The sequence below is a fragment of the Trichosurus vulpecula genome, chromosome 1 (genome assembly GCF_011100635.1).
Source record: "Trichosurus vulpecula isolate mTriVul1 chromosome 1, mTriVul1.pri, whole genome shotgun sequence".
NCBI lineage: Eukaryota > Metazoa > Chordata > Mammalia > Diprotodontia > Phalangeridae > Trichosurus > Trichosurus vulpecula.
The window spans coordinates 15,494,842-15,521,996 of NC_050573.1; the positions used below are offsets into that span (position 1 = coordinate 15,494,842).

Genomic DNA, 27,155 nt, shown 5'->3' on the forward strand with positions numbered 1-27,155 from the left:
CTTGGGGTTCCAGCTAACTTCAGGAAGTGAGCACTGTACTGTTTTCTCCTTCTTCATTAAAGGCATGGCTGGGGTTATTACTTCAATCCATTCCCAAGATGTAATAACACGTGTCTTCTCCGAATGCCGTGCAATTACACTCATCCATCTCAGCCGAAGAAGGGATGCTCGAGTACATGCCCCCCTTGGCGTGACCCCTTCAGAGTCATCTGCTTGGGAGCTGCTCTCTGTCACTTCTCTCCCCGCTCCTTGTCTTATTCTTTGTTCTAAGGAGTATTTCTCTGCGAGAGGGCAGACTTGGAAACAAATCGAACATGAAAACAAAAGGCAGCAATATGTACATATATTTTTTAAAAACATTAATGATTCTAAGGTTGCATGTTCCTACTAAACTCTAAGCAAAAAAAGGGAAAGGGAAGACCAGAGAAAAAGAACCAAACGGTGCCCAGGCCCTCCCCCTTTCCCTCTTACAAATACGCCCGAAGACACCCTGGAAAATTCGTCTCCCTTTGAAGAAGCACCCAAGGGGAGAGCTAACCTGCTCCTCTTATGTTAGTGGGAAGCAGACAAAGCTGGGGAAGGAAGATCACACGGTTGCTGGCCAGAGGCAAAGCCAGGACCAACCTAGTGCACCTTCCACTGGTCTCCACCCTGAAAACCTCACCGCAACGCCCCCAAAGCAGCCCTCCCTCCTCCACACACTGACAATCTCGGTCTTTGTTCTGAGCACAACATCTAAAGTGGGGTCACTGGGACTTTGAGAAGCCTCCCCTCGCTCCTGAGCCCTGCCCATAGGAAGGGAGGTCAGACTGGGGTCTCAGGAAGAATGTCAGTGCATTTACCTGACTGCCCCATCACCCCACTGGGGACTGCTCCAGGAGCACTGCCCCCCACTACCGTTCCAGAAAACAAAATGACACGTGAGTCTCCTAATGGCCAATGCCCCACACTCACAAGAACCAACACACATGCTCCGTCCCAAACTCCAGCCTTCGACGCTAACCGCCCCCTTCCTTCCGGGACCCCAATCTATGTGAGGCAAGGAGCCAGGTCAGGCTACTAGCGGCCGGCCACTCTCTAGTGGTCTGGCCAAAGATGCCATTGGTATTCTGAGCAGCAGGGCTCAAATTAGTTGTGTGGGTTTCAGGGAGTGGAAAAGGTCCATGAGCACAAGACAATGATTCAGACAGCCCAATTTTGCTGACGTGTGCTCATTGGCTCCACGCTGCTGCCTGGGATGGGCTGTGACTAGTGCTGGGGCTGACCTGCAGGGAAGAAGCAAGTCCAGAACCTGATCAGCATTCTGGTGGTGAGCTGTGAAATGCTGCCATGCATTCCATCACCATCTAATTAGTGAAGGAGAACACTGGGCCAAGGAGTGAGGCCAGCCTTCTGCCAACTGCCCTCAGCTTCACTCATGTACCCCAACTTCCTCTACGCCTGGGGCCCAGACACACAGTGCAATGGCAATGCGGGCAGCCAGGGAGGCCCTTTTGGGAGATCCAACTGCTACTCACTCCTATGCCAGGCAGGAAGGCCATCCCTCCATAGGGAAGGGCTCACTCACCTGCTTTCGGGCCTTCTCCTCTCTGGCCTGGGCTTTCATCTGCTGTACTTCCAATGAGTCGGCCTTCCTTCTTCGCATAAAGAGGTCATGGTTCCCAATGCACAGCTGCAGAATCTGTCCAGATGAGACGAGAAGCATTACTGTCCGTGGTTATTTCATGGACCCCATGGCTCATGGCCACATCTGTAAGGTCAGCAAACTTGGAAAAGCTGGGAAAGAGGGAGCCAAGAAAAGGTTCTGTAGGGGATCTTTTCAGACCTTTAGGGCTATGACACTGAAAACGGGTTAGCCTTCTCTAGGCTTCTTAATTCCTGGGCCTACATGAGAACGCATTTGGAACAGGTGTGCCGTGGGTGGGCAGAGAACCAGAACTGAAGGAGGACAGGATGAGGAAGTCTCTCACCTTCCTTCCAGATATAGTTCAATGTTCCCCACCAGTATAGTTTAAGTGTGACTCTTCAAGGATAAGTAAAAAGAAGTAAAAAGCTGCGTGCTACTTGGCATGTCCCTCCAATTCACAAGGATGACATTCTGATTCCTTCTAAGAGAGGGTTCATTTTTTTTCTGAAATCCCAGCTATGTAACAGAGCAGTAAAATCTGAGCCTCCACTTACCAGCTTGTTAACACGCAGCTTTGAGGAGTTAAATTTAAAGACGTCAATCTTCTTGTCCAGAGGCTTAATGGTGAACTACAAGAAGAAGAAAAGGTGTCATGCTGCCTGATGCCCACCCGCCCAGAGGGAGCTTGGCAGCAGGGCTGCTGCCACTGCTACGGGCGCAGCCACTGCTGTGGGCACAGTCACTGTGGTCCCTTCAACATGGAGTGGATGAAGACGGGGGAACTTTCCTCAAGGTGCTGCCATTTGGAAGTCAAAATTTCTGAGGGCCTGGCCAGGTGGTAGATGGGCTGGCAGGGTCATAGTTGCACTTGGACCTTGAAGGCAGCCAGACTGAGCTGAGAGCAGGCCAGACAGCCAACAAACCCTGAGGTTCAGAGCCAGGCACTGTAAGGGACCGAGAAGAGGAGAATGCACTCTCTACCCCAAGGCGGCCTACACCCAAAGTGGCAGAGCCGAACCCAGTACACACAAAGCAACAACTAATGGTACAAGATGTTCTAGAAGAAACCAACACAGGACTGTGTGACAGAGACTGCGTCTTACAGAATTTCAGCCAAGAGAAACACCGGGGAGGCCTGGGATGGCCAGGACAGGACAGAGGCAGGTGGTAAGAGAAGGGGCAAGGGCAGGGAGAGGAGGGCAAATGTGATAAGGGGAAGCTGCAGGGTAGAGTAGAATTGTGCTGTAGGAACCAGTGAGAGAATGGAGGAGATTGGGCCACAGCACACAGGCTGGAAGAGGGGTGGGAAATAACCACGGAGAGACAGGCTGGGCCCAGATAGGTTGAGGCCCCAGAAAGCCGGGCTGCAGGACTTCAGTTTGACATGACAGGAAAAGGGAATCCTCTCAAGGTTCCTAAGCAATCACTTCATCAACACAATTTTCCTAAGGGCTAATGAAGCCAGGCATGAATCAAGCCCTGCCTTTAAGAGTGAGAGAGAGAGAGAGTGTGTGTGTGTGTGTGTGTGTGTGTGTGTGTGTAGGCATTTAGCTAGCTTTAAGTCAGCATTTATAGAGCTCTTTAAGGTTTGCAAATTGCTTTACAAATATATCCTTTAACCCTGATCATATCCCTGAGAGGTAGGAGTATGCCCACTTTATAGATAAGGACATTGAGGCAGAAAGAGGTTAAATGATTTGCCCTGGTCACACACTGGAATTCAGGTTTGCCAGGGTTCTACCCTTAGTACCACCTCACTGCCTCTGTTGATACAAAAGGATCTGGGAGTCAGGTATATGGTTGGGCTGGGGTGGGGGGTGCGGTGGGCTGTCAACAAAGTCTTGATGCAGATATATTTTCTCAAGGGACCAGGGTCACCCAGCCGGCCAGTTTCTAGGGCAGATCTCCTGACTCAGTGGCCTGCACTCCATCCACTCCTGCAGTAATCTGATTTCAGCTGAAGACAGTACCGGCCCCTCAAGTGGCCAAGGCCAGACTCATCCTGAAGCATTCTTCTCCCTCCCTCACCCCTGAATCCAGTTGCTGCCAAGTCCTATCACTCTCCCTTGGTAAATTCTCCTCCATCCACGTCCTCCCCATCCCAACTACATTGTGTCAAGGGCCTCTCTCCTCTTGTCAAGACAAGTGCCTCCCAAGCAATCCCTGTGGCCACAGTCCGGCCTCTCGCGCTGCTTGCTGCATGTGCGGCAGTCCTAGGGAATGGGACTGCTGAAGGCTGTTTTAGACCCCTGAACAGTTCCTCACTGCCAAGCCCGTTTGCTCTCGGCCAGACCCCCGGGCTCTCTGTGACCCGAGGCCCACTTTCTGTTCTGACTTGATCCCACTCCATGGTCTACAGCTTGTCCCCTTGTTCATGGCTCTCCTCCTGCACTCTCCTGGGTCGTCCTTCCCTTTGCTCACACTGTTTATTTGCCCATGCCTCAATTCCACTCAAAAAGGATTTATTACACCTCTACTTTGAGAAAGGCCCATGTGCTAGAATGGGCTCTTCCCCTTCTGGGAGGCCTCAGTCAGGAAGACCTTCCAAGTCTGCCTCCTCCAGGAAGTCTTCCCTGCCCCCTGCCCACAGCTGAAATGGATCTCTGCCTTCCTCAGGCCTCTCCCTGGCCTGCTGCCCTGGTGGCACTCCCCACATTAGACATGCGCAGTGAGTAGAGCACCGGCCCTGGAGTCAGGAGGACCTGAGTTCAAATCCGGCCTCAGACACTTGACACACTTACTAGCTGTGTGACCTTGGGCAAGTCACTTAACCCCAATTGCCTTGCCTTCCCCCCTCCAAAAAAAAAAATAAAATCTGGACAATGAAGCTCATACCACTCACTCAAAGCAGTGTTGATAAGAAAAGTGCCTTACAAACTTAACTGGAATTACTGCAGGCCCACGAAGCAAGGACCCGGGAGCTCCTGCAAGTGGAGCCCGAGGCCTACCCCCTTCCTGCATCACGCTTGCCACCCTAGGGCCTCAGTAGCTGGAGCCCTCCAGGAGATCCTGAGGAGTTTCCCTACTTATTCAGTCATTGTGGCTGATCCAGTACTTCAGGAATGCCTTTTAAACACACACACACACACACACACACACACACACACACACATCACACTCACCACATGGGGCGGCGGGGTGGGGAGGGCAGTCCTCAGAGTGGCAGAAAGGTTCTTTCTTTCACACATCAACAAGAGGGGAGCCAGGCAAGCAAAGAACCGCCCGGAATCCTTCATGGCCATGGCCAGGTTCCTTTACCACCCCAGGCAGCTCTAGAAGAGCATTTCTTGAGCTCTCTTTGTTGTTTAACTGGAAAGCTGTCAGTGGGAAACCACAAACAGTGGAGAAAACCCCAGTCTCAGCACTAAAGAACATTCCCAGGATCAATGGATCGCTTATAATAAATGAACCTTTCTGTTCTGACAGCTGGGCTGTCACGCATGCAGAACCATGAAGACGACTACCTTACACCAAGTCAGGTCAGCTCAGGGTTGTCTTATTATGTGGATTATGGACATGATGGAGCACGATGGCTCCGTTCCCCTGGAGAAGCTCTATTAGAGTTTATGATGTCAGGTCTCACTAGGGGAGACTTTAATCCTTGGGTTCTTTGAAGAATGGGGGTTTGGGGAGCTTTTAGTGCTCCAACCCAAGGTTGTGCAGTAAACATTTTTATAAAATGGGAGAGGAAGAATTATCATACTGGGGCAAATCAAATGCTTGAGTAATGTGGGCTTTCGACTGAAGGGCTTTTAGAAGGAAACACGTAAAAGCCCATCCCAGGGTCTCTATCTCTCCAAAACTTTCAAAATCGATTACAATGTTCAATTTGTCTGACACCAACCCAATCTAAGGTCTAGGCCTCTTTTCCTCTGGTTTATATAAACAAAGGAAACAAGGAATTGTCCACCCCACCTCCTAGACACAGTGGCCCACAATGCCAGGGCAGCCATTGGGGTGGGGACCTCGCCAGGTCACCCATACTTTGTGCTCAATACTCATCCATCCCTGACGGCAACCCCTGTGGGCCTCTTGTCTTCCCTATTACGCTAAGGTCTTCGAGGGTGGAGACTACTTTCTCTTGTGTTTTTATCTCCACTGTCTGAGATGATGCCTTGGATATTAATAAAAGTCTGTTAAACGGAAGACTTTCTGTAATGCTTTGTCAGTTATCAGAGAACATTTTTAATAAATATTTGTTGAGTGAATTAAAATGGCTGAGAAATCTGGGTCATCATCTTGCAGGAAGAGATTTAAATTCTGAGACCATACATCTCTGTTATTAAAACTTAATTATGTGCTAACTGTTTAGGGTGAGCTAGTTTTTTCTTCATTATTAGTTTATAAGTTTCATGAGGACAAAGTCTGCTTGATTATAATGATAACAACTCATATTTGCAGAGTGCTTTAACATCTACAAAGGTGCAGCTAGATGGTTCAGTGGATTGAGTGCTGGGCCTGGAGTCAGAAAGACCGGAGTTCAAATCTATTTCAAACATTTACTAGCTGTATGACCGTGGGCAAGTCAATTAACCCCTGCCTGAATAAAACTTGAGAAGGAAATGGAAAACTACTCCAGTATCTCTGCCAAGAAAATCTCACGGGCAGTTGGTCTATGGAGCCACAAAGAGTCGGACACAACTGTAAGACTGAACGACAACAATTAACATCCACAATCCCGTGAGATCAAGCATTATTATCCCTATTTTACAGATGAGAAAGCTCTGGGGTTACATCACTAGCCCACAGACAGAGAACAAAAGTGTCAGAGGCAGGATTCAAGCCCGGCCACGAGCGCTGGCTCCAAGCGCCAGATATAAATTCCATCATCTACATCAGTGGGGTCCAGCTCAAACAGAAACAGGGATCACCAAGCCATCCATTCATTTTGTTCAGTATTTCCCAATTATATTTTAATGTGGTTCAGGCTGCATTCAGGAGTGCTGTGGGCCACATGTCTGACCTACACCACCTCAGACATGAATCTTAACACGCTCATGCCCCAGCTTCCTCATCTGTAGAATGGAAAGCGTGATCCTTGTACAGTCTGGCTCCCGGGGTTGTTACGGGATAAACACTGGATGAGAATCATTCACCCTGCTGTAAGGCTTTAAGGCAAACAAAGCATCTTCCTCAGAACAGCCCTAGAAAGTCAGTATTGCCAGTACGTTTTTAATCCCCAATTTACAAACAAGGAAACAGACAGAAAGGGTAGATGCCTTGCTCAGAGTCACACAGCCCATAGGTGTCTATGCTTGCTGCAAACACTAGTCTTCCTGACTTCATGCCTGACATTCTTTCCAGGACAGTGTACGGTGAGTTACTATTGTCACGTTAGACCCCGCAGAGTATTTAACAAAAGACTGGGCACTGAAAAAGCCCTCAGTAAGTTCCAGCTCTCGCCTGACTAGCTAGCCTTGAAACCCAAAAAAGCCTTTCTAACCAGGCTCAGAATCCATCTGTTAGTTAGAAATGTTTATTTTCCATTGTACTTGGTGGTATAAGCAACCCAGCCAGGTTAAGCCTCTTGCCTCCTAAGCAGTGGGGCTGGGTGACTCTCTTTGAAAAAGCAGCGGAGGCTGCCAGAGTTGACAGCCAGAAGCCACCATTCCAGACCTGAAGAGTCCTGCACTTAGAGGAAGCATCTGTGCCACGGTGCTTCTGGACGGCGGGACAAGCAAGAACATTCTGGGCTGCCCCGGCAGGGGAGGGTGCCGCACCCGCCCTACCTCTTTGTCGCTGTAAGAGATGTTCCGGATTTCATTCCAAGGGAAGGAGATTTTGGGGGTCAGCCTGTTTTCAGGGTCGTAGATGTGGAGGCCCAGAGCATCTACCCCGAGCAGCAGTTCCGTGCCCTTCTTATTCTGCACAGCAAATAAAGAGCCACTGTCAGGTTCAACTCAATCAAAAGATTTGATTCACATTTTTAAAGATCCGTACAAACGGTTACATTTGGCATATTTCAACTGGTTCCAGCTAAAAAATGCAGTAAGTGGTTAAGCCAGAGAAGTGATAGCTTCTTGGAGGAGGCCCAGTGAGACACCCAGAAAACAAATGTAATATGTTTTGCCAACATTAAAGCACCACAGAAATGTTAGTATTATTATCATCAAAATACCACTGAAATGTACTGTTACGTGATACCTTGGTAGCCCAGGAAGGTGACAGGTAATTCTTAATGCAGGCTCCAAGAATATCCACAGGCTAAAGAATGCAGATGCATCTAACAGCTGCTCATTTATTGACATCAAAAGATAATCTAAAATAAACCCCAAGACCTAAGCTATGAAGCTTAACAATTCACTATAGGACACAAACTGCTGGGGAAACGGGAGAGTAGTCTGGCAGAAAATATATATAAAGACCAATGTCTCACACCACATACCAAGATAAACTCCAAATGGATACATGCCTTAGACATAAAGGATAATATCATAACCAAATTAGGGGACCAACAGAAAAATTAGGATGGATAGGGGAAGAGTTCATGACTTAAATAAGCAATAAAATCATAGAATCACAAAATCATAAATTTGATTACACAAAATTTAAAAGCTTTTGAACAAACAAAACCAATGCATCCAAAATTAGAAGGGAAACAAGTAATAGGTGGAAAAAAAAATTTTTTTCAGCAAGTTTCTCTGTTAAGGGCTTCAGAATCACTTCCAAGATAGACTTTTTAAAGACACTGATCAAAATTTACAAGAATAAGAGCCATTCCCCAACATAAATAAATGGTCAAAGGACACAAATAGGTATTTCTCAAGGGAAGATATAGAAACCCTCTATAGCCATATAGAAAAATGCTTCAAATCACTAATAATTAGAAAAATGCAAACTCTTGAAGTCTTAGCTTAAACTTATCAGACTGGAAAGGTTGACAAAAAGGGAAAATGACAAATGCTGGTGGGACCATAGAAAAACAGGTATATTAATGCCCTACTGGTGGAGCTATGAATTGATATAGCTGTTCTGTACTAACTATATCCAAAGAGCTACTAATCTGTGCTATCACTTTGACCTAGTGATATCATTACTCAATCTATGACCCAAAGAGATCAAAGAAAAAGGAAGAGGACCTATATATTAAAAAATATTTATAGCAGTTCTTTGTAGACCAGCAAAGAACTGGAAACTAAGGCTGTACTCATCAATTGTAGAATAGCTGAAGAAATTATGGTATATAAATGTGTAATGGAATTCTATTGTACTGTAAGAAATGATGAAGGGGACAGTTTCTGAGAAACATGGGAAGACTTATCTGAACAGACATAGAGTGAAGTAAACAGAACCAGGAGTTTAACAACACTATAAAGACAAACAGCTCTGAAAGACTTAAGAACTCTGGTCCCCTCAATGACCAGCCACAATTTCAGATGGCCCATGATGAAGCATTCAATCTCTCCTAACAGAGAAGTGATGGATTCAGGATACAGACTGAGACAAATATTTTTTGGACACAGTGCAGAAATCCATTTTGCTTGTCTATGCATATTTGTTACAACAGTTCTCTTTTCCTTTAATGGAGGGGCAAGTAAAAGGAGGGAAAGAAAATAAAATTTTTGTTAATCTTTTAAAATTAAGTTTAAAAAAAATTTTAAAGTGAGAATTTAAAAACCAACACTAAAGTAACATAATGAAGTTCACTGCAAAAACCTCAAATTGTAATTAAACAACCACACTATCAGTGATGTAGAATAAAAACTTAAATAGTAGATAAAGTTATCCTTACCTGGGGGAAGGAGGAGGAAAGGGAGAACTGTAACTAGAACCTGACTGATTTAATTTTAAAACAGGTAATCATATACCTGACAAGCTCTAGTATTTAGAAGTCAGAATGGACACAGAGAATTCTCAATCCAACCCAATATGAACTCCATTCCAAATCTAAGATGGTGCTCATGTCACAGCCCAACAGTCTTTCTCTACAACAGAAGATGTTTACACTGAGGGGAAGCAAGGAAAGGTACACTCCTCCACTAACCCACTTACCAATGACAGAGAAATCTAACTCAGAGTCAAGAGCATATGAGGTACAGCAACTCTAAAGAGGTAGGCAGGATAGGGAACTGGGCTCAATCAGAAGGCCTGTGATTTAGTCCCAATTCAGACAATTGCTAGCTATGAGACCTTGTGTGAGTCACTGGTCCTCAGTCTCCTCATTCATAAAGCTGACACTTGTTCTAGCTACCTCCAGAGGTATTCTGGGGATCAGGTAACATATGTAAAACCCCACATGAGTACGAGCAGTTATCATGATCCATCTATTATGCAAAGATGAAACTTCTTGTAACACTTTGAAGACAAGCATGTGCTACCAGCCTAAGGTTCATAATTCCTCTCTCTGACCATAAAGCACTTTAAAAAATAAATAAAACTAAGGGGCATTTTGGCACTATTTTTTATAGCTGCAGTTGAGTTTAAGTAAAACAAGAAAGACTATATTCTTCTTTTTGGACCATATAGCCATTAGGGTTTTAAAAAATGATAGTAAGAAAACCTGGAAAAACTTACACGAACTGATGCAAAACAAGTGAACAGAATCAGCAGAACAGTGAACACTGTGAACTCTAACATTAATGTAATATTAACTTGGTGATGAAGAACTGTGAATGACTTGGCTATTCTCAGCAATACGGTGATCCAGACAACTCTGAAGGAATTCCGAAGTTCACTTACCTTGGTAGTGCACTTTCCAGGGATGTTCACACTGATAATGAGGTTGATGCACGCATTGCCAGAGCTACCTCAGTGTTTGGGAGGTTCCCAAGGAAAGTATGGGAGGGAGGAGGTATTAGACTGATGGTCTACAGAGCCATTGTGCCGACCTCATTGTTGTATGCCTGAGAAACCTGGACAGTCTACCAGTGCCATGCCAGGAAAGTGAATCACTTCCATTTGAACTGTTTTAGGAAGATTCTGAAGATCGCCTGGTAGGTTTAAGGTACCAGACACTGAGGTCCTTACTCGAACTAAATTGCCAAGCATTCAGAGTCTGGTGCATAGAGCACAACTCTGATGGGCTGGCCATGCTGTTCAAATGTAAAACATATGTTTGCCAAAAAGACTGTTTTATGGAGAACTCACACAGGGCAAGTGCTCACATGGTGGTCAGAAGAAGCGATACAAAGACACTCTCAAGGTCTCTCTTGAGAACTCTGGAATTGATTGTGTGACATGGGAGACACTGGCACAGGACCACTCAGCATGGCGTGCCCGCATCGGAAAAGGTGCTGTGCTCTATGAGCAAAACAGAACTGAAACAGCTCAAAGGAAACACAGGATGTGCTAGTTTAAAGTATCCACCCCAAATATTCATACCTGACTATTTGTGCCTGACCTGTGGTAGAATGTTCCAAGCTCATAGTGGTGTGATCAGCCACAGTCAGACACACTGAAACTTGAGTTTAGTATTGTGATATCATTTTGGTCCTCTTTGAGAACAGAAGACAACAACTAACAAATATAACTGAGAGGTCTTTATCAGAGAAATCTCCTGTAAAATATTTTGATATTACTTCACTGTCTATGGTACCTTTTAGCAAAATGCAGTTTCCCTGATTATCTCTTATAATTAGGTATATTTTATCTTTTGTTTTGTCTGAGATCATGATTGCTACCCCTGCCTTTTTTTTATTTCAGCTGGAGTATCATAGATTCTGCTCCAGCCCTTTATTTAACTCTGTGTGCGTTTTTCTGTTTCAAATAAGTCTCCTGTAAACAACATATTGTTGGATTCTGGTTTCTAATCCCTTCTGCTATCTACTTCCATTTTATGGGAGAGTTCATCCCTTTGGCAGTTAAGATTAGTGTGTATTTTCCTCCATCGTATTTTCTCCTCTTTATCCTTACTCTCTTCAAAAGTCTATTTTGCTTCTGAGCATTGTCTCCCTCACTTTGTCCTTCCTTTTTTCATACCTTTCCCCCATAATCTCTTATGTCCTTCCTCTCCTATTTCTCTATGGGGTAGGATAGATTTCTACACCCAACTCTGTGTGTGAGAGTGTGTGTGTGTGTATTCTTTCTTTGAATTAATCCCAATGACAGTGAGGTTCAAGCATTGCCTGCTACCCCCTCATTTTCCCTTCCATTATAAAAGCTCTTCCTTTTTCCACTTTTTAAGGAATTCTTCAGTGAATTTCTGTGCCTCTTTTACCATTAGGTCAATTCTGTTTTTTAAGGTGTTATTTTCTTCAGTATTTTTTGGTGCCTTGATGTTAATTAATTATTATTGTTTTTGGTGCCTCGATGTTAATTATTAATTAACCAAGATGTTAATTTTCTTGCATCCTTCTCATTTTTCCCTCAATTTTTCTTCTGCCACTCTTAATAATTTTCTTTAACTCCTCCAAGACTTCTTGCTGGGCTTGGGTCCAATTAACATTTTTTCTTTAAGGCTTTGGTTATAAATGTTTTTATACTGTTGTCTTCTTCTCTGCCACTGTAGTTGCTTTTTATGGTGAAGTTCTTTTTTTGGTTTTTGGGAGGAGGGTTTTGTCCATTGTTCCAGCCTGTTTTCTTGACTTTGAACTTTACATTAAAAGTTGGGCTCTGCTCACCTGGGGGTGGGGAGGCCCTGTGCCAAGCTCCAGGTTTTTTCATGCTGCTCTCTCCCTTCCCCTCCCCCCTCTTGTCTATTCCCACTGACCCCACAGTCTGCCTAGACAGTACTACCAGCTACCTAGAATGCTCGAGTAGCCAGTCTCTGGTCTTGTCTCCAAGGAATAAGATGATCCTCCCAGGATAAGCTCATCACTTCTAAACTCACCACCATGATGCTGACTCAGGCCTTCAGGACCACCTCTCTGAGCTTCCTTTCCCTTCTGACTCAAGGGCTGCAGGGTGGAGCATGAAACTCCTTCCAATGTCTTCTTTATAGAGAACAGAGACTGGACTCTGCTCTCCTCCACTCTGCTTCTGCTTCCTGACCTGGTTTCACTCCACAGAATGAGATGACCCCGGCTGGCTACTGCGAGATGTCCCTCTCCCTCCCCCCCGCCCCATTCCTGTGGCGTGCTGTCTCCTTTTAGATCAGGAGCTCCTTGAGAGTAAGGTCTGTTTCTTCTTTTTATTAACTGTCTCCCTGGTGCTTAGCACAATGCCTGCCACGCTACAAGAGCTTAATAAATGTTGACTGGATTGAATCATTGGGCACAAATAAGGAAGCAAGGCCTTAACTCACCCGGATGGCAAAGTAGTTCACACCATACATCTCCAAGTCCTGGGCAATCTTCAAATACTCCATTTCCGCTTCATCTCTGTGAGAACAATGAAAAGCATTGTGATAGCAGTCAAGTGAGAAGGGAAAGGGATGATTCTGCCAGGAGTCACTGAAAGAGACAAGGTCTCAGACAAACTGGGCTGCGCATACAAAGACGTCGTACTCCCATTAAAAGCAGGGCAACAGTGTCACTCTCTTAGAATCAGGTGGGACCTCAGAGAATGTCTAAACCAACTATCTATGGAAATACAAATCCTCTCTACTGTGTCCTGATGGATAAGTCACAGGGAACTCATCAGTTTACCAAGGTTTTGGGCAGAATTAACCTCAGGAAGCTCTTCATGAAGTTAAAGGAAGTTGAAATCAGCCTCCTAGGTACCTTCCACCTATTTACCCCAGGTTCAGTGGGAGGAGTGCAGGATTTCAGAATTCACACTCCATCCCAAGTCAAGACTGGCGCTGTCTTAAGTAGCTCCAGTTCACTGGCCCCTGCCTGAGTACAAGAAGCCACAAGAAAACATTACCATTTGCTTCAGTACCGGACAAGCACGTCTAATGAGCCTTACTCTAGACTCCAATTCATGTTTCACAACCTGCTTCTTTTCTTCAAGAAGCCAGGTTAAACTCCCCCAAAGGTCTACAGAGAGAGCCAGCTAGGCCTGGCTGCCCCATCAGGTGTGTGGCTCCACTCCCAAATCTTCACAACTAAACACCCTGAGCTCTCCCTATGTAGCTCAGCACATAGCATTACCTGCATCCAACATAAGGGCCTTTATAAGAAAAGTTATTTACGGCCTAGGAAGGTTGGCTCAGATCTTAGTTACCCACTACACAAGGAAACAAGCAGTGTCCACATGACTAGAGGAGAAATCCATCACACTCATGCCTTTGGGAGGCTCACCTTGCTCTGCCCCGGTGCTCTGCATACCAGGAGGTAATTCTCTCTTCCCACATCTCCTGTGTCATCTGATACAGATTTATTACCTAAAAGAAGCAAACAAGGATGTGTACACATATGCATAACACCTATTTTGGTAGCATAGCCAGGCTTCCCTATAAAAGGCCTGCTCTAATGGCTCCATGGAGCATGAAGGGAGTACCAGGATCCTCAAAGGCAAACCATGGTGGGCAAGCTCTGGCAGGTTCTACCAAGCCAGGAAAGATTGAAGTATTGACTCTGTATCTGTCATTCCAGAAATAACTAAGTTTAAAAAGGTCATCACCAGGTTTGTCACAAGATTATTTTTTTTGGTCGCTACTCATCAAATTGTCCATTAAGGCAAGAAGAAAGTGCAATCAACATTCATGAAGCAAATCCTCTGCGAGAATGAAATCACAAATGAACTACTGTTGGAGAAGAAATTCCTAGTGACCAGGTCTCAAAGAGGATCACCACCAATCAAAAGCCTGACCAGACATGTGATTTATTTCAATCACATACATGCAGTGTTGGCTTCATCTGTTCTACGCTGGTAGAAGACACCAAATAAATAGTTGAAGGCCACATGAAGTGACATTTAGGTCTTTGTTAAGCATTGCAGACCGAGCAGATGCACTACACGCATGATGCAGCAAAAGATGTTTGTGCTGTCGGTGAACTGAAGGGGCAACATAAAGGTATTACTCTCGAAAACCACTCTTCCCTCCCTCCAATTTGTCTTGTCAAACTTCTCACAGCTCAATCCTGAATCCACTTGAATAACTTCAAAATTCAGGTTGCCTCATCCTCTGACCTAAGGATAATGTCATGCATGATTTAGTCAACCACTATCTGGAGCAATACTCACTGAGTAAGATCCCCCTTTTATCCCTAAACCAACATGAAAAGTCTGTTGGAAGCAACTGGCCTGTGGTCAAGACCCAATGGGCACCAAAGCTCTGTGCTCAAGACTTATTAAGAATACCTTAAAACTCTTAGGTTTCTGTCGTATACTTCCCGAGGTCCTTCTGGTCCTCTGGCTTGCTTCCTTTAGAATGTGTACCTGCCTAGGCTTCCCAAAGAGGTCCATCCAAACCCAGTGTCGTTACTTACCCTTTTTGGAAGCAGCTCTTCCTGGGCCAAAAACCCACGCTTGTGAACAGAGGGGTCATAGTCGCCATACTACAGGAAAAGGAAAGCGAGCAAATGAGACAATACGACTGACATTTATTTCCATACAAGCTTCTTCCCTTTCTGTATTCTCAAAGCATTTCCATTGTGATCACAGTCAAGATTTAAATGTTACCAGTTTGTTATCCCTAAATAAAAATACAAAGCTGACCCTATCTGCGAATTGAGTTGCAAAATCCCACAGGGACAGGGTTGGGTGATGTGGTAATTAGAATGGGTGATGGCACAGAAATGGTGACCCTACTTTCTAACTTTCAAAGAAAGCACTTTTTTGCTAAAACATTAGTTTTTCCTTAAAAAAAAAAGGCTATGTAAATTGCTGGAAGCAATATGAGATAAGAATATTATCTATTTATGATACAAAAATGTTAAATGGTTGTGAGGCCACAAAAATAATACATGTAATGGTTTTAAGTAACTTTCCCTCAGAGCCCTGAAAAGCGCTTTCAAACATAAAAAGGAAGGAAGGAAGGAAGGAAAAGAAAGAACCCCAATGTCAGTATTGTCACTTCCATTTTAGAGACAAAGAAACTTGTAAAAGGGTTAGCTGATTTTCTCAAGGTTACAAGCAAGTCAATGAATAAAGAAGCCAGAAATAGAGGCTCAGGCATTTTACTGCATTCATTCATTCCATGACAACAACTGAGAAATTTGTTTCATGATAAAAAACATCCTCCTTTTCTCCTAGGAGACTTAAGGTTGACTAGTTAGAAAATCAGAACTGACACTATTTACAAATGAGGCATGCAGGAGAATATAAAACAAATCATGCCTTTAAACCATTGGCATTCACAAGAGCGGCTATTGGTTGAAGTCCACCTACCACCTCATCTGAACCAGCAAAGCTCAGTATTCCATCATGAACTCTGTATAAACATTTATCCTGTTAGCAAATAATACTCACCAAGCAAAACAATTAAGGCAGAGAACAAAGATTATAACCACCACCAAAAAGAAAAGAGACAGCTAGCTTGATAAACCAATCACTGAGTTAAGACTGAACGAGTACTGGAGTTGGAGTGCATTTAGGGTTCCAAGGCCTTGCTTTGCCACTGACTGCATGACTTTGGGCATGGAATTTCTCTACTCTGGGCCTCAGTCTTCTCTTCTGTAATAGGATAGGGTTGGACTAGATGAGCTCTAAAGCTATGACCTCATGAGCCTGCTTATTGCCTGAAAAAACTTGAGCAAATCCCTCTCCCTCCCAGGGCCTTGTTTCCTTATCTGTAAAAGCAGCAGGGCGGGGTGAACAAGGTGGACCTGAGTCTCTTCAAGATCGAAGGTTCAACAAAGCTGAGGCCCCACCACATCTTCTATATGACACACAATGTGCTCAGCAGCAATCATCGCCCTCTTTCTCTTTTTAGGAGGATGGCGTACCTCTACAATATCTTATGAAGACGAAGCCGGCACTAACAGTCACATCATAATACAAAAGCACGCGTGCAAAGTTCAAGTCATAAAACACTGAGTCCAAGCAACTCACGAGACTGACTATCCACATTATTCTCTATGCTGCCAGCAAACAACCTATTTATCAAGTTCTTGACATCTGAGCAATACAGCTCTGAAAACACAGTGACTTCTCTAGTCAATCTGTTCTATTTATCATATTAAAGCTACCCTGATAGAAACATTTTTCTAAATGTAGCATTTCTGAGGTGTACAAGGCATTTTCATAATGTCATGGTTTTATGGTGAACATCACTTTAATCAGTAGATGTATTCCTCAAATGTACAACAAAGAATTGACCGTTTAATGTAACTGCTGGATTTTCCAGCTGGAAGGGCCTGGGAAATCATCTTGTCCAATACATTCATTTACCAAGGGGGAAGATGTCTTGTATAAGGTCATACAACTAATGAGTGACAGCATTAGGACTAAAATTCAGCTATCCCAATTCCCAGTATAGTACTCTTTCTACTACACCATGCTCATTTCAAAAACATCCATAACCCAACTGAACAAACATGCATTAAGTACCTACTATGTGCAGGGCCTGGCGATATAAAGACAAAAGGCTTGGGTGCCACAGTTTAAGAACCGTAATAAGTTAGAAAGTGTCCAGAGGATGATCAAGAGTCTTGAGTTTGTGAGGATCAATTGAAGGAACTGGGAATATTTGCCCTAGAGAAGAGAAGACTCATGTGGGATATATTAGATGCCTTCAAATATGCCAAGGGCTGTCATGTGTCTGTCATGTGACTAGATTTTTTCTGTCTGGCCCCAGAGGCAGGACCAGGAGCCACAGGAAAAAAATTGCAAAGGGGCAAACAGGTTCAGGGTCAGGAAAAATTGAACACCTTAGCTTTGCCTGAGGAGATGGGACCCCACCACTTGAAATGAAGCATCCAGATGGCTGCTGAGATCCTTTCTCCATCTCACCTCATGCTCCGAGCAAAAGGAGCTTTGGGTCATAGGGAGTGTAAGAAACATTTGTGAACTGTGTTAATAGACCAAGGCAAGGGCAAACTATACTGTTTTGAGAATTATTTCTTTTGAGTTATATCTGTAATTTTAGTTTTTCTTTTTTACCAAAGTATGTTTACTTTTTCTTCTCATTTTTTTCAATTTAAAAAAATATTTAATTCTATATAAAGTCTATACCACAGGAAAATTTACATCTGCAAACCAATGATATCTAAGCTGTGGCTATAACATATGTATCAGAAAAAATAATTTGTTGAACTATTGGACTATTCATCAGAATGAAGAAAATATAAAGTCCAGGAAAAGCAAATATCAGACTGGAGAGGGCTAAATGTCAAAAATGAAACCTGAATGGAAGAACATTAGCAGCACAAACCCATTCTTTTTCTTTTTCCTTTTAAAACATTCAACTGATCTTTTGGTCTTGACATTATATTCATTTCCTAACATAAGCTCCTTACTTCCAAAAAAACCCCTAACTTTAAAATAAAAAATTCAAAAGAGGGGAAAAAAAAGCAATTCAGAATGGAAAATGAAAATGCGAGCTCTCGTCTCTCTTCTTTGAAGTCAAGTTGACTCATTCATTCAATAAACATCTCATTAAGTACCTGCTACATGCCGGGCACAGAGCTCAGTAGGGATACAGAAAAAGGCAAAAGCCAGCCCCTGCTCTCAAGGAGCTCAGTCTAATGGGGGAGATGACATACAAACAAACAACTCTGAATAAGCAATATTGAGGGGGTAAATTAGAGGTAATCGATGGGTCATCACTGCACAGCCTTCATTTCGATTCGATGATTGGTCTTTCCTGTGACATTGTTGTAAGCACTGTCCATCCTCGACCCGATTCTGCTTACTTCACACTCTGGGTCACTTATGTCTCCCCATGCTTCTCTGTGTTCAGAATTTCTTACAGCATAACAATAATCCACCCCATTCATGCAACATGTAGTCCTTCCCCAATCAACAAGCATCGACTCTGATTCTAATTCTCTGTTACTACAAAGAGGTGCTGCTCTAAATATCATGTTTGTGGGGCTTTTTTTCCATCACCAACTTCCTGGGGTATATGCCTAGAGGCAGCTAGGTGGTAAAGAGTGCTGGGCCTGGGGACAGGAAGACCTGACTTCAAATCCATCCTCAGATACTCCTCGCTGTATGGCCCGAGGCAAGTTATTTAACCTCTGTTTGCATTAGTTTGCTCAGCTGTAAAATGAGGATGATGATGGTGCTGCCTCACCGGACTGTTGTGATGATTAAATGAGATGTGTGTGAAGAGCTCAGCACAGGGCCTGGCACATAGTAGATACTGTATTAAATGCTCATTTCCTCTCTCCCTCCCTCCAAGTCAGAAGACACGGATGTTTCAATTAGTTCTTAGCCTGATTCCACATTGCTTGCAAGAATGGCTGAACTCATCGATTTAGTGGTCCATCAATAGTGTACCAATATGTGTCTTTCCACCACTCGTCCAACACTGACGATTCCCATCTTTTGTCAGCTTGTTCAGTTTACTGGGCATGATCAATCTGTAATCTAACACTTCAGGGTTGCTTTGACTTGCATTTCTCATTATTGATTTAGAACACATTTCTTATGGTTATTAACAGTTGGCGATTCTTCTTTTGAGAGTGTTTGTTCACATCTTTTGATCACTAATAAATATACCTGAGTCATTTGGATATCAGATTCTTGTCAGAGATATTTGATGTGAAGATTTTTTTCCTCCAAGTGACTACTTCCCTTATAATGCTAGTTATGTTGATTTTATTCATGTAAAAGCTTTTCAATTTTCAGTTTTGTATATTCTAAATAATCTAGTTTATCTTTTTTATCTTGTGTGGTCAAGAATTCTCCCCCTCATTACAGCTAAATGCAAGATACCTGGTCTGATTGCATTTTTTTTTGGTGTGATCTTTAATGTTCAGGTCCAGTGTGCACATTGCTTGTAGGGTGGTGTATGGTTATAAGCTGTTGGCCTAAACTTAATTTCTGCCAAATGCTTTCCAGTCTTCCTGGCAACTCTGGACAAAGAGGTAGTTCTTTTCCAAGTAATCTGTGCTCTTGATTTTGTCAAATACTGGAAACCCTCCTTTTATATCAGTAGATTATCTTGATATAGCAATCTCTCTCTGATTTGGAGATCATATATCCAGCAACCTAACCGGAACAATGCTGAGAACCAAGATGAGGCAAGGTCTTTGGGTAGCCCACACAGAAGACTCCAAGTCCATACCAATAGCTCATAGTTATAGTTGGCATGTTCAAAGCATCTTAAGATTTACAAAAGCACTTTCACAAGAGCCCAGTGAGGTGAGGTCATGTACTTTATTCACAACAGGGTTCCTCATACCCTCATTCATACAGTTCTAAGAGGCTTAGCAAACTGATTTCTGAGTTCAAAGCAAAGAGGAAAGGAGAGGAGAGGAGAGGAGAGAAAGAAGGGATGAAGATTCAAAGCAGTCACACTAATGGTAGTAAGATGTGACAGCTAAGAACAAGGGAAAAGACAGAAAAATCACAAAAAGTGAACCAGAACCCCAAAACCATAGCACATGGAATCATTCTGTGTGGCCTACCCATCCTTTAGAAACAGATACAACAAGTGTGACTTCCTTCACAAAGCTGACAGGTCAAAAACTGCAATCCAGAAACATTTCTAAGTGTCTCCTCTGTACAAGGAGAGAGGCAGCACAGTCTAGCAGATAAAGGGGCAGTTCCAGAAAGCCAGCAAGAACTGGGCCCAAGCCCTACGTCAGGTACATCCTGGCTGTGTGACCCTGGACAAGGCACTTCACATCTCAAGGCTCAAGATGAGAAGCTACAAAGACAGAGGGTGTACAAGGTGCTGCCGAAAGCATAAGGGAGATCAAGATAAACAATGACGTTTCTCCCCCTAAAGAAGCTGATGCTCTACTGAGAAGGGGGACAAAGAATACATTATGGAATAGGACAAGTACAAAGATAAGCACAGTACAAAGCTGGGTGAGATGAGAGCACAGGAGAGGTGCAAAGTCATACACGAAAATCTGAAGAAAGAAAAAACGCATACATCTAGCTGGGGAGCCGAGGGAAAGCTTCTCAGATCAAGGAGCACCCAAAAAAAGAAGACATGAGGAGGGAGCCCTGCCAGGGATGGGGGACTGGCAGGAGAGAGCTGATAGTTTAATGTGAGCGGAATGTGGAATGCACCAAGGGGGCACAGTGAAACAAAGCTGAGAAAGTTTGGTGGAGGTCTTAACTACTAGACTAAAAAGTCCTCTAGGCAATCGAGAATACTCGAGTGCTCCTGGGCAGGGAAGCATCATGATCAGACCCATCGTGTGGAAGATGGCCCGGTATGGGGAGAGACCAAGGGTTACCAACAAGAGAAAGAGAACAGGGTGCAAAAAGATGCTTAACTTAACACTATCCTCAACCTTTGACTCCCTTGTTTCACTGTTTACTGACTATGTAGCTATGGCCAATCAACCAAAGCTGGATTCGAGGCCACCTACCAATTCCACTCCTACACAAGTGCAGCTGAACATGGAGAAGGAAGTGAGACGAGCATGATGAATGGACTAAAACTTCTGTAGTATACTTTCAAGGGGGCCTTCACAGCTGCACCCCAAAGCTCAGACTATTTCTGATCAACTCTCTTCTCGACTTTCATCATTTGTTGAAGCTTTCTCTTCCCTCCTCAAACCACCTCCAAATTTACTCCTCTTTACTCTCAGCAGACACTCTACCTCATACTTAGCTAAAATATCTGAGGCTCTCTTTCATGAATTCCCTCTTCTTGCCTCATATCCAACTATGAATTCTTTATGAATTTTCTCTTGCCCTCAACCCTCTAATTCAGACTGCTCTCTCCACACCTCACTCCCTCTTCCTCTCCTCCAGGCTCTGATGAAGATGTGGTCCTTCCTCTTGCAAAGGCTAAGCCCTCTACCAGTGCCTTTGATCCCACCCCATCTGACCTTCTCCATAAGCTTGTATCTCCCCACCTTCGCACCTTCACCCCAACTTCCAGTCTCTCCTTATCCACTGATCCGTTCCCTACGGCTTAAGAGAAATGCCCAGATCTTCTCCGTCCTTAAACTAATTTGGTATTGGTATTCCCCCTCAAGCTGTCACTCTACAGCTCTCCTCCCTTTCAGGCCAAACTCCTAGAAAAATCTGCTTAGTCAACCTCCTTGCCTTCACTTTCTCACCTCCGGTCACTTCTCAGCCTGTTGTGACCTGGCTTCAGACCATATCACTCAATAGAAAATGCTCCCTCCAAGCAGCATTTGGAAGTGCAGCCTGAGGTCCACACTGCTCCCCCTTAGACACCCTCTCTTTCTTGGTTTTTTATGACCATGGTTCTCCTCCCACCACTGGGGCCCCTCCCTCTCAGTCCCACCATTGGGGCCCCTCCCTCTCAGCCTCCTTTGCTGGGTCATCGTCCACATCTCACCTCCTATGCATGAGTGTACCCCAATGCTCTTTTCTCTCTACACTTTCTCTCAATGATGTCATCAGTCTTCATGGATTCAGATTCCCTAAATATTTAGCCTCACTCTGCCCTCTGAACTCCAGCCCCATATCCCCACTGCCTTTTGGAAAAACAGTGCAATCAACATTAATTAAGCACCCACTGTGTTCAAGGCACTGTGCTATGTGCTGGGAACACAAATAAGAAGAAAAGAAGATCTTTACTTTCAAGGAGCTTCCAATCTAAAGGGGGAAGACAACAAAGGAAGCTGGGGGGGGGGGGCCTGTACCCAGCAGGGGGCATGAAGGTGGTGGGGTCAAAATCAAGCAGTGCAGCTGGTAGAAAAAGCTGACAGTGCTTCTGAATCCTCATTAAACAGAGGAAGACTTGTTTTATCTATCCTCCAGCCCTCTGATTAGAGGGACAGAGGCAACTGAGGGTCCTGATGAGGTGTGGGAACCAAAGCTGATGAGCTCTCTTGACGATGGGTTCCAGGATGAGAAGGAGCATGACAAGAGTGAAGTCCAAACCGAGTGGCCAAAGGGATGGCCCCTGGCATCTCAAAATCAGCACAGGTAAAACTAAAGCCCTCCCTTCTTGATAACATCCTTATTTCTGTGGAGGGCACCGCCACTCTCGCAGGCAGCCAGGCTCACAGTTCAATATCACAGTCAGCTCTTCCCTCTCCCTCACACCCCACACCCTGTCAGCTGTCAAGTCCACAACATCCTGAATCTTCTGTTCACTCACACTGTCATTTCCCTCTCTTCCTGTACTTTCTCAACAGCCTCCTAATTGGTGTGCTGGCATTTGGTTCCCCTCACCCACAGCTGTCACGCTGATATTCCTGAAGCACAGGTCAGATCAGGTCACTTCCCTGTTCAGGAAGCTCTAATGGCCCCCAACTACCTCTAGGCTAGAATGGAAACTCCTCTGGTTAAACATATAATAGCCTTCCCCATGTGGCTACAGGCTACTTTACTGCACACTCCTCTCTTCATACACTCTCTGCAGCCTCTTTGCCACCCCACTGCCTTTCTCTGGGCCTCACCATCAGCTATCCCCTGGGCCTGGAATGTCCTCACCTTCCTCATATCATATCCACCACCTAGCATCCCTAGCTCCTTTCAAAGCTCAACCCAAGCACCAGAGCCTAGAGAACATCAAATTCTTTCCTATCAGAAATTATTCTTTATCAGAGGTTCCCAAAGTGAACAATACCATCCCCTGGGGGGCGCTGAAAGGATCCAGAGGGGTTGTAGTAGCCTTGCGTGCAATTAGGGGTGTGGAATAAAAATAAGAAGGCAGTGGAAGTGTAAGGAAAGAAGAGAAGAAAATTGTGAAAAACCATTCCTACTTGTTTCATCTGTTGTGTAACAGAGTTAAAGTCACAGTGATTACATTATTGTCCAAATAAACACACGAAATGCAAGTCATAACCAATCAGTGGTCAAGTCTGCTGACAGGTCTTAACAAGCAAGTGTTGGCAGGCAATCCTGTTGGAAAGTCCAGCGCGCATCAGCAGGAATATGTGCATATAATGACTTGTTTACAATATGATACTCTAGGGTTACACGATGCAATACTGAGTCATTGAAATTTCAATGCAGGAGAAAAAACCCAAATTTACAATAAATTATTAAATTTAAGATGCGTTGTTTAAAAAAAATTTATAATTTTTTTTGAAATGACACAAATTTCCAAAAAATTGTTAATGGGTTAAAGAAAATAGATTTCCAGGGGGGCACTAAGTAATTTTTTCCTGAAAAGGGGGTGGGAGGCCAAATAAGTTTGGGAACCTCTGCTCTACATAGTATTTCATTCCATGTTGTTCTCTCCTCCCAGTACAATATAAGCCGCTTGGGGGACCTTCAATCAATCACTCCAGTATTCGTTAGGTATCTACTATGTGCCAGGTGCCAGGGCTACAAAGAACAAACCAATCTCTAATCTGAGGGTTTACCTTATACAAGTATACACAGAATAACTCTAAGGAGAATAAATCCAAGGAAGGCTAAGGAAGAGGGACAATCAGAAGTGCTTCGTGTAGAAGATGGTGCTTGAGCTGCCCTCTGCAAAGGAAGAGAGGAATTCTTGGAGACAGAGGAGAGAAGGGAGTGCGTTGGGCACAACCAGAAGGCCCAGGGTCACCTGGGAGGAAGGACAGAGCCTGTCCAGATCATAAAGCACAGGAATAAAAGGCATGTATGAGGCGGCTGGAAAAAGGAGTTCACATTTTTTCTAGAGGTGAAGGGAACCCCTAAACATGAATGAGCAGCAGAGCAACCTGGTCAGATCTGTGTGTTAAAAACAATGATTTTGGCAGTTGTGTGGAGCATGGGCTGGAGAGGAGAGGAAGGAGACAAAGTAGGAGTCCACTGGAGTGATCCAGGTGGGAAGTAATGAGGGCCTGAATAAAGGTGGTGGCTGAGTGACTGGAGAGAAGGGGAGAGATAGGAGAGATGTGACAGACACAGAAGGACTGTGAGGCAGAAAAGGCAGGCTTTGGCCACTGTGGAGTGAAGGAGGCATAAGAGCCAAGGATCACAGCAAGGCTGGGAACCTGGGAGCCTACTGAGAATGCTGGCACCTCTTACAGAAACAGGTAAGTCTGGAAGAGGAGACATGTATTCACACTTGCTGATTTTGAGATGTCTCTGGGACATCCAGTTTGAAATGACAAACAAGCAGTTGAGAAAGTCATGGGGAAAGGCTGTGGCTGGATATAGAGATCTGGGCCTTATCTGCAGAGAGATGATCATTAAACTTACTGAAGCTAACGAAGGCACCAACACAGAGAGTCAAGTCAAGTCAATTGGCATTTATTAAGCACTTACTATATGCCAGCCACCATGCTAAGCCACTAGAATACAAATCCAAGCAGAAGGAAGGAAGGTGACATTCTAAGGGCAGAAACAACACAAAAGGAGGCTGGAAGAGGGCAAAGGGAGTTAAGATGAAATTAGCTGGAGGCAGAGGCCTTGTAGAGAAAGTCTGGATGGAGAATCCAGAGAAAGAGAAGAGGGCCCAAGACAAGGACTTGAGGTATAGCCACGGTTAGGAAGCAGGATGTAAACAATGAGCCAGCAAAAGAGACTGAGAAGGAGAGGTCAGGCAGGTTGGAGATGAGCCTGAGACAGACAAAAACCCAGAAAGCCTGAGAAATCTTCAAGCAAAGAGGGGTCAACCACATCAAATGCAAGAGAAAGGTCAAGAGCAAGAAGGCAGAGACAAGACTATATCCCTTTGCCCGGTTTATTTTTTCTTTATATCCACAGTTCTTAGCACAGTGCTAGGCACATGGTAGGCTCTTAAATGTTAAATGAAAAGAATGAATTTTACGAAGATAGAAGGACCTCATATAGAGCTTGGTTTGGCAGCTTTCTGATGGATGGACTGGGAACTGCTGGGCATTCTAGTCACCCTAGTGATTGTCTCATCTGCCAGCAGGGACAGAGAGTTCCACAAGGGAAGGAAACATGTCAGGCAGTCAGTGAGCAAAAATTTACTAAGGACTAACTTCTTCTTCAAAGGGATGATCATCAATGTGTATGAGTGAGGTGAAGTGGAGGAGCAGGTTGCGGGAAGGGAGCAGACTGAGAAACTGGGACATCGGAGCATCTGAAGGAATATACACATTGACACACACATCTATACATAATATATATATACACATACACACATACACATGTACACCCCCACACACATACATACGTGTGTGTGTATGTATTTTTTTTTAAGTTTCCCAGTATGAGGGGAGGAGGTGGGGTAGAAAGACTGCATCTGGCACTGAACTCATTGGATTAAGGAAGACAAGTATCCTGAGGATTCAAAGATGGAAGCTACCAGAATCTTCACTGGGTAATAAATGTGGATTGAATGAACCTTAAAGGAGGAGAAGCTACTGAGTTAAGGTGGTAGCCTAAGAGCCTGGGAATGGTAATGGGGAACAAGGGGTATGTGGGTATACGCGCGTGTGCACGCGCACACACACACCAGCAAGTTATAGTGGATATACAACCAGGACTAGAAAGGGTCGGCCATGGAAGCAGTGCCATCAGCAGGGAGCCAGATCTCAATGAGAACCAGAATATAGAGGGGGTGAGAAAGGAAAAGGCCTAAAACAAAAAACACATTTATTAACTATAAAGCAGGCATTCCAGACAGCATAGTGGAGGGCGCAGGCAGCCGGCCGGTCAGCCAGCATTTATTGAGCACCTACACTGTGCAAAGTTCTAGGAATACAAAGATAAGTGTAGTCTAAGGTGGGGAGCATGTCAACAACCACATACAAACAAAATAAATACAGGAAAAATGAGAGCTAATCAGCAGAGGACTCCAGAGACTTGAAGGCTGCCAGAAGGCCAAGATGAGGAGTTCAAGAGTTCTAGATACAGGTGAAGGGAGTGAAAGTGCCTCAAGAGGAGAGATGCAAGAAGGCCAGTGTCACCAGGTCACAAGAGTCTGTTTCACAGCTGGGGCATGGTGTAAGAAGGCTGGAAAGGGCAGATCTGGAAAGGGACAATGTTGGTTGCGGGGACGGGGGGAGGCAGAATAGAGGAGCAGGCCATGAGGCACGAGGAATGGGACTGGCACAATACCACGTAGGGGTTCAGAATCCCTGGAAAAGAGAAGGCATAGGGGACAGGAGTAAGCCACCCATCAAGGAATGAGTCCAGGCCAAGAACCAGTGCAGAACATGAGGGAGGCAGGCAATCAGGCCCAAGACCCAGCTTCTGGCAGGTGGCAACATATCTCGAAAGGCTCAGGACGACCTCCCAGCAGGCAAAAGTATGGCCTGGGGGAGTCTGCACAAGAAGCAGGAGTTGGCAGTCTAGGTGGGTCAGCCTCAGCCTCCAGGAGCACTGGGGAAGGCCCTGGAGGGGACAAGAGGACAGAAGGCAGGTGGTCTGGAAGCAAGGATGACTCAGGACTCCCTGGAAAGCCTTCCCTAAGCCTTATAGCATGCTCCACATACTGCAGGCTCCCAAAGAACTGTCTGCTGAAGAAAAACACCAAACAGCCCCCACACCTAAATGAGCTCTAGGGACATGATTCAATTGAACACAGCACAATCACTGGTATTCGTAATAATGATTCTAAGTCATCCAGAAAAGGTTAATTGTGTTCTCAGTCTTCTGTTTCAGAAGACAAGGAAGTGATTCATAATCCATTTTTGAAAGGTTTTCATCAAAAGTGTTTAAACTAAAAACTGTTTGGGTATTTAAAGGGTGAGAATTTTAGTTATATAGAAAATTTCAATTACATACAACAGTTCTTTTTCCACTGTCACGGGAGCCAACACTG

At 44.5% G+C, this 27,155-nt stretch overlaps 1 protein-coding gene across 4 annotated transcripts in view; it reads right to left on the minus strand.

The window, feature by feature from the left end:
- The window catches only part of NF2 (neurofibromin 2), a 117,543-nt gene that overhangs the window by 37,005 nt on the left and 53,383 nt on the right, over positions 1-27,155 (minus strand). For all 4 annotated transcript variants that reach the window (XM_036753693.1, XM_036753699.1, XM_036753708.1 and 1 more), the window contains exons 5-10: positions 14,881-14,949; positions 13,750-13,832; positions 12,810-12,885; positions 7,357-7,491; positions 2,182-2,256; positions 1,568-1,681 (exon numbers count right to left, since the gene is read on the minus strand). In XM_036753693.1, coding sequence (XP_036609588.1) covers positions 1,568-1,681; positions 2,182-2,256; positions 7,357-7,491; positions 12,810-12,885; positions 13,750-13,832; positions 14,881-14,949 — 552 coding nt within the window. The remainder of the gene's footprint in view (positions 1-1,567; positions 1,682-2,181; positions 2,257-7,356; positions 7,492-12,809; positions 12,886-13,749; positions 13,833-14,880; positions 14,950-27,155) is intronic.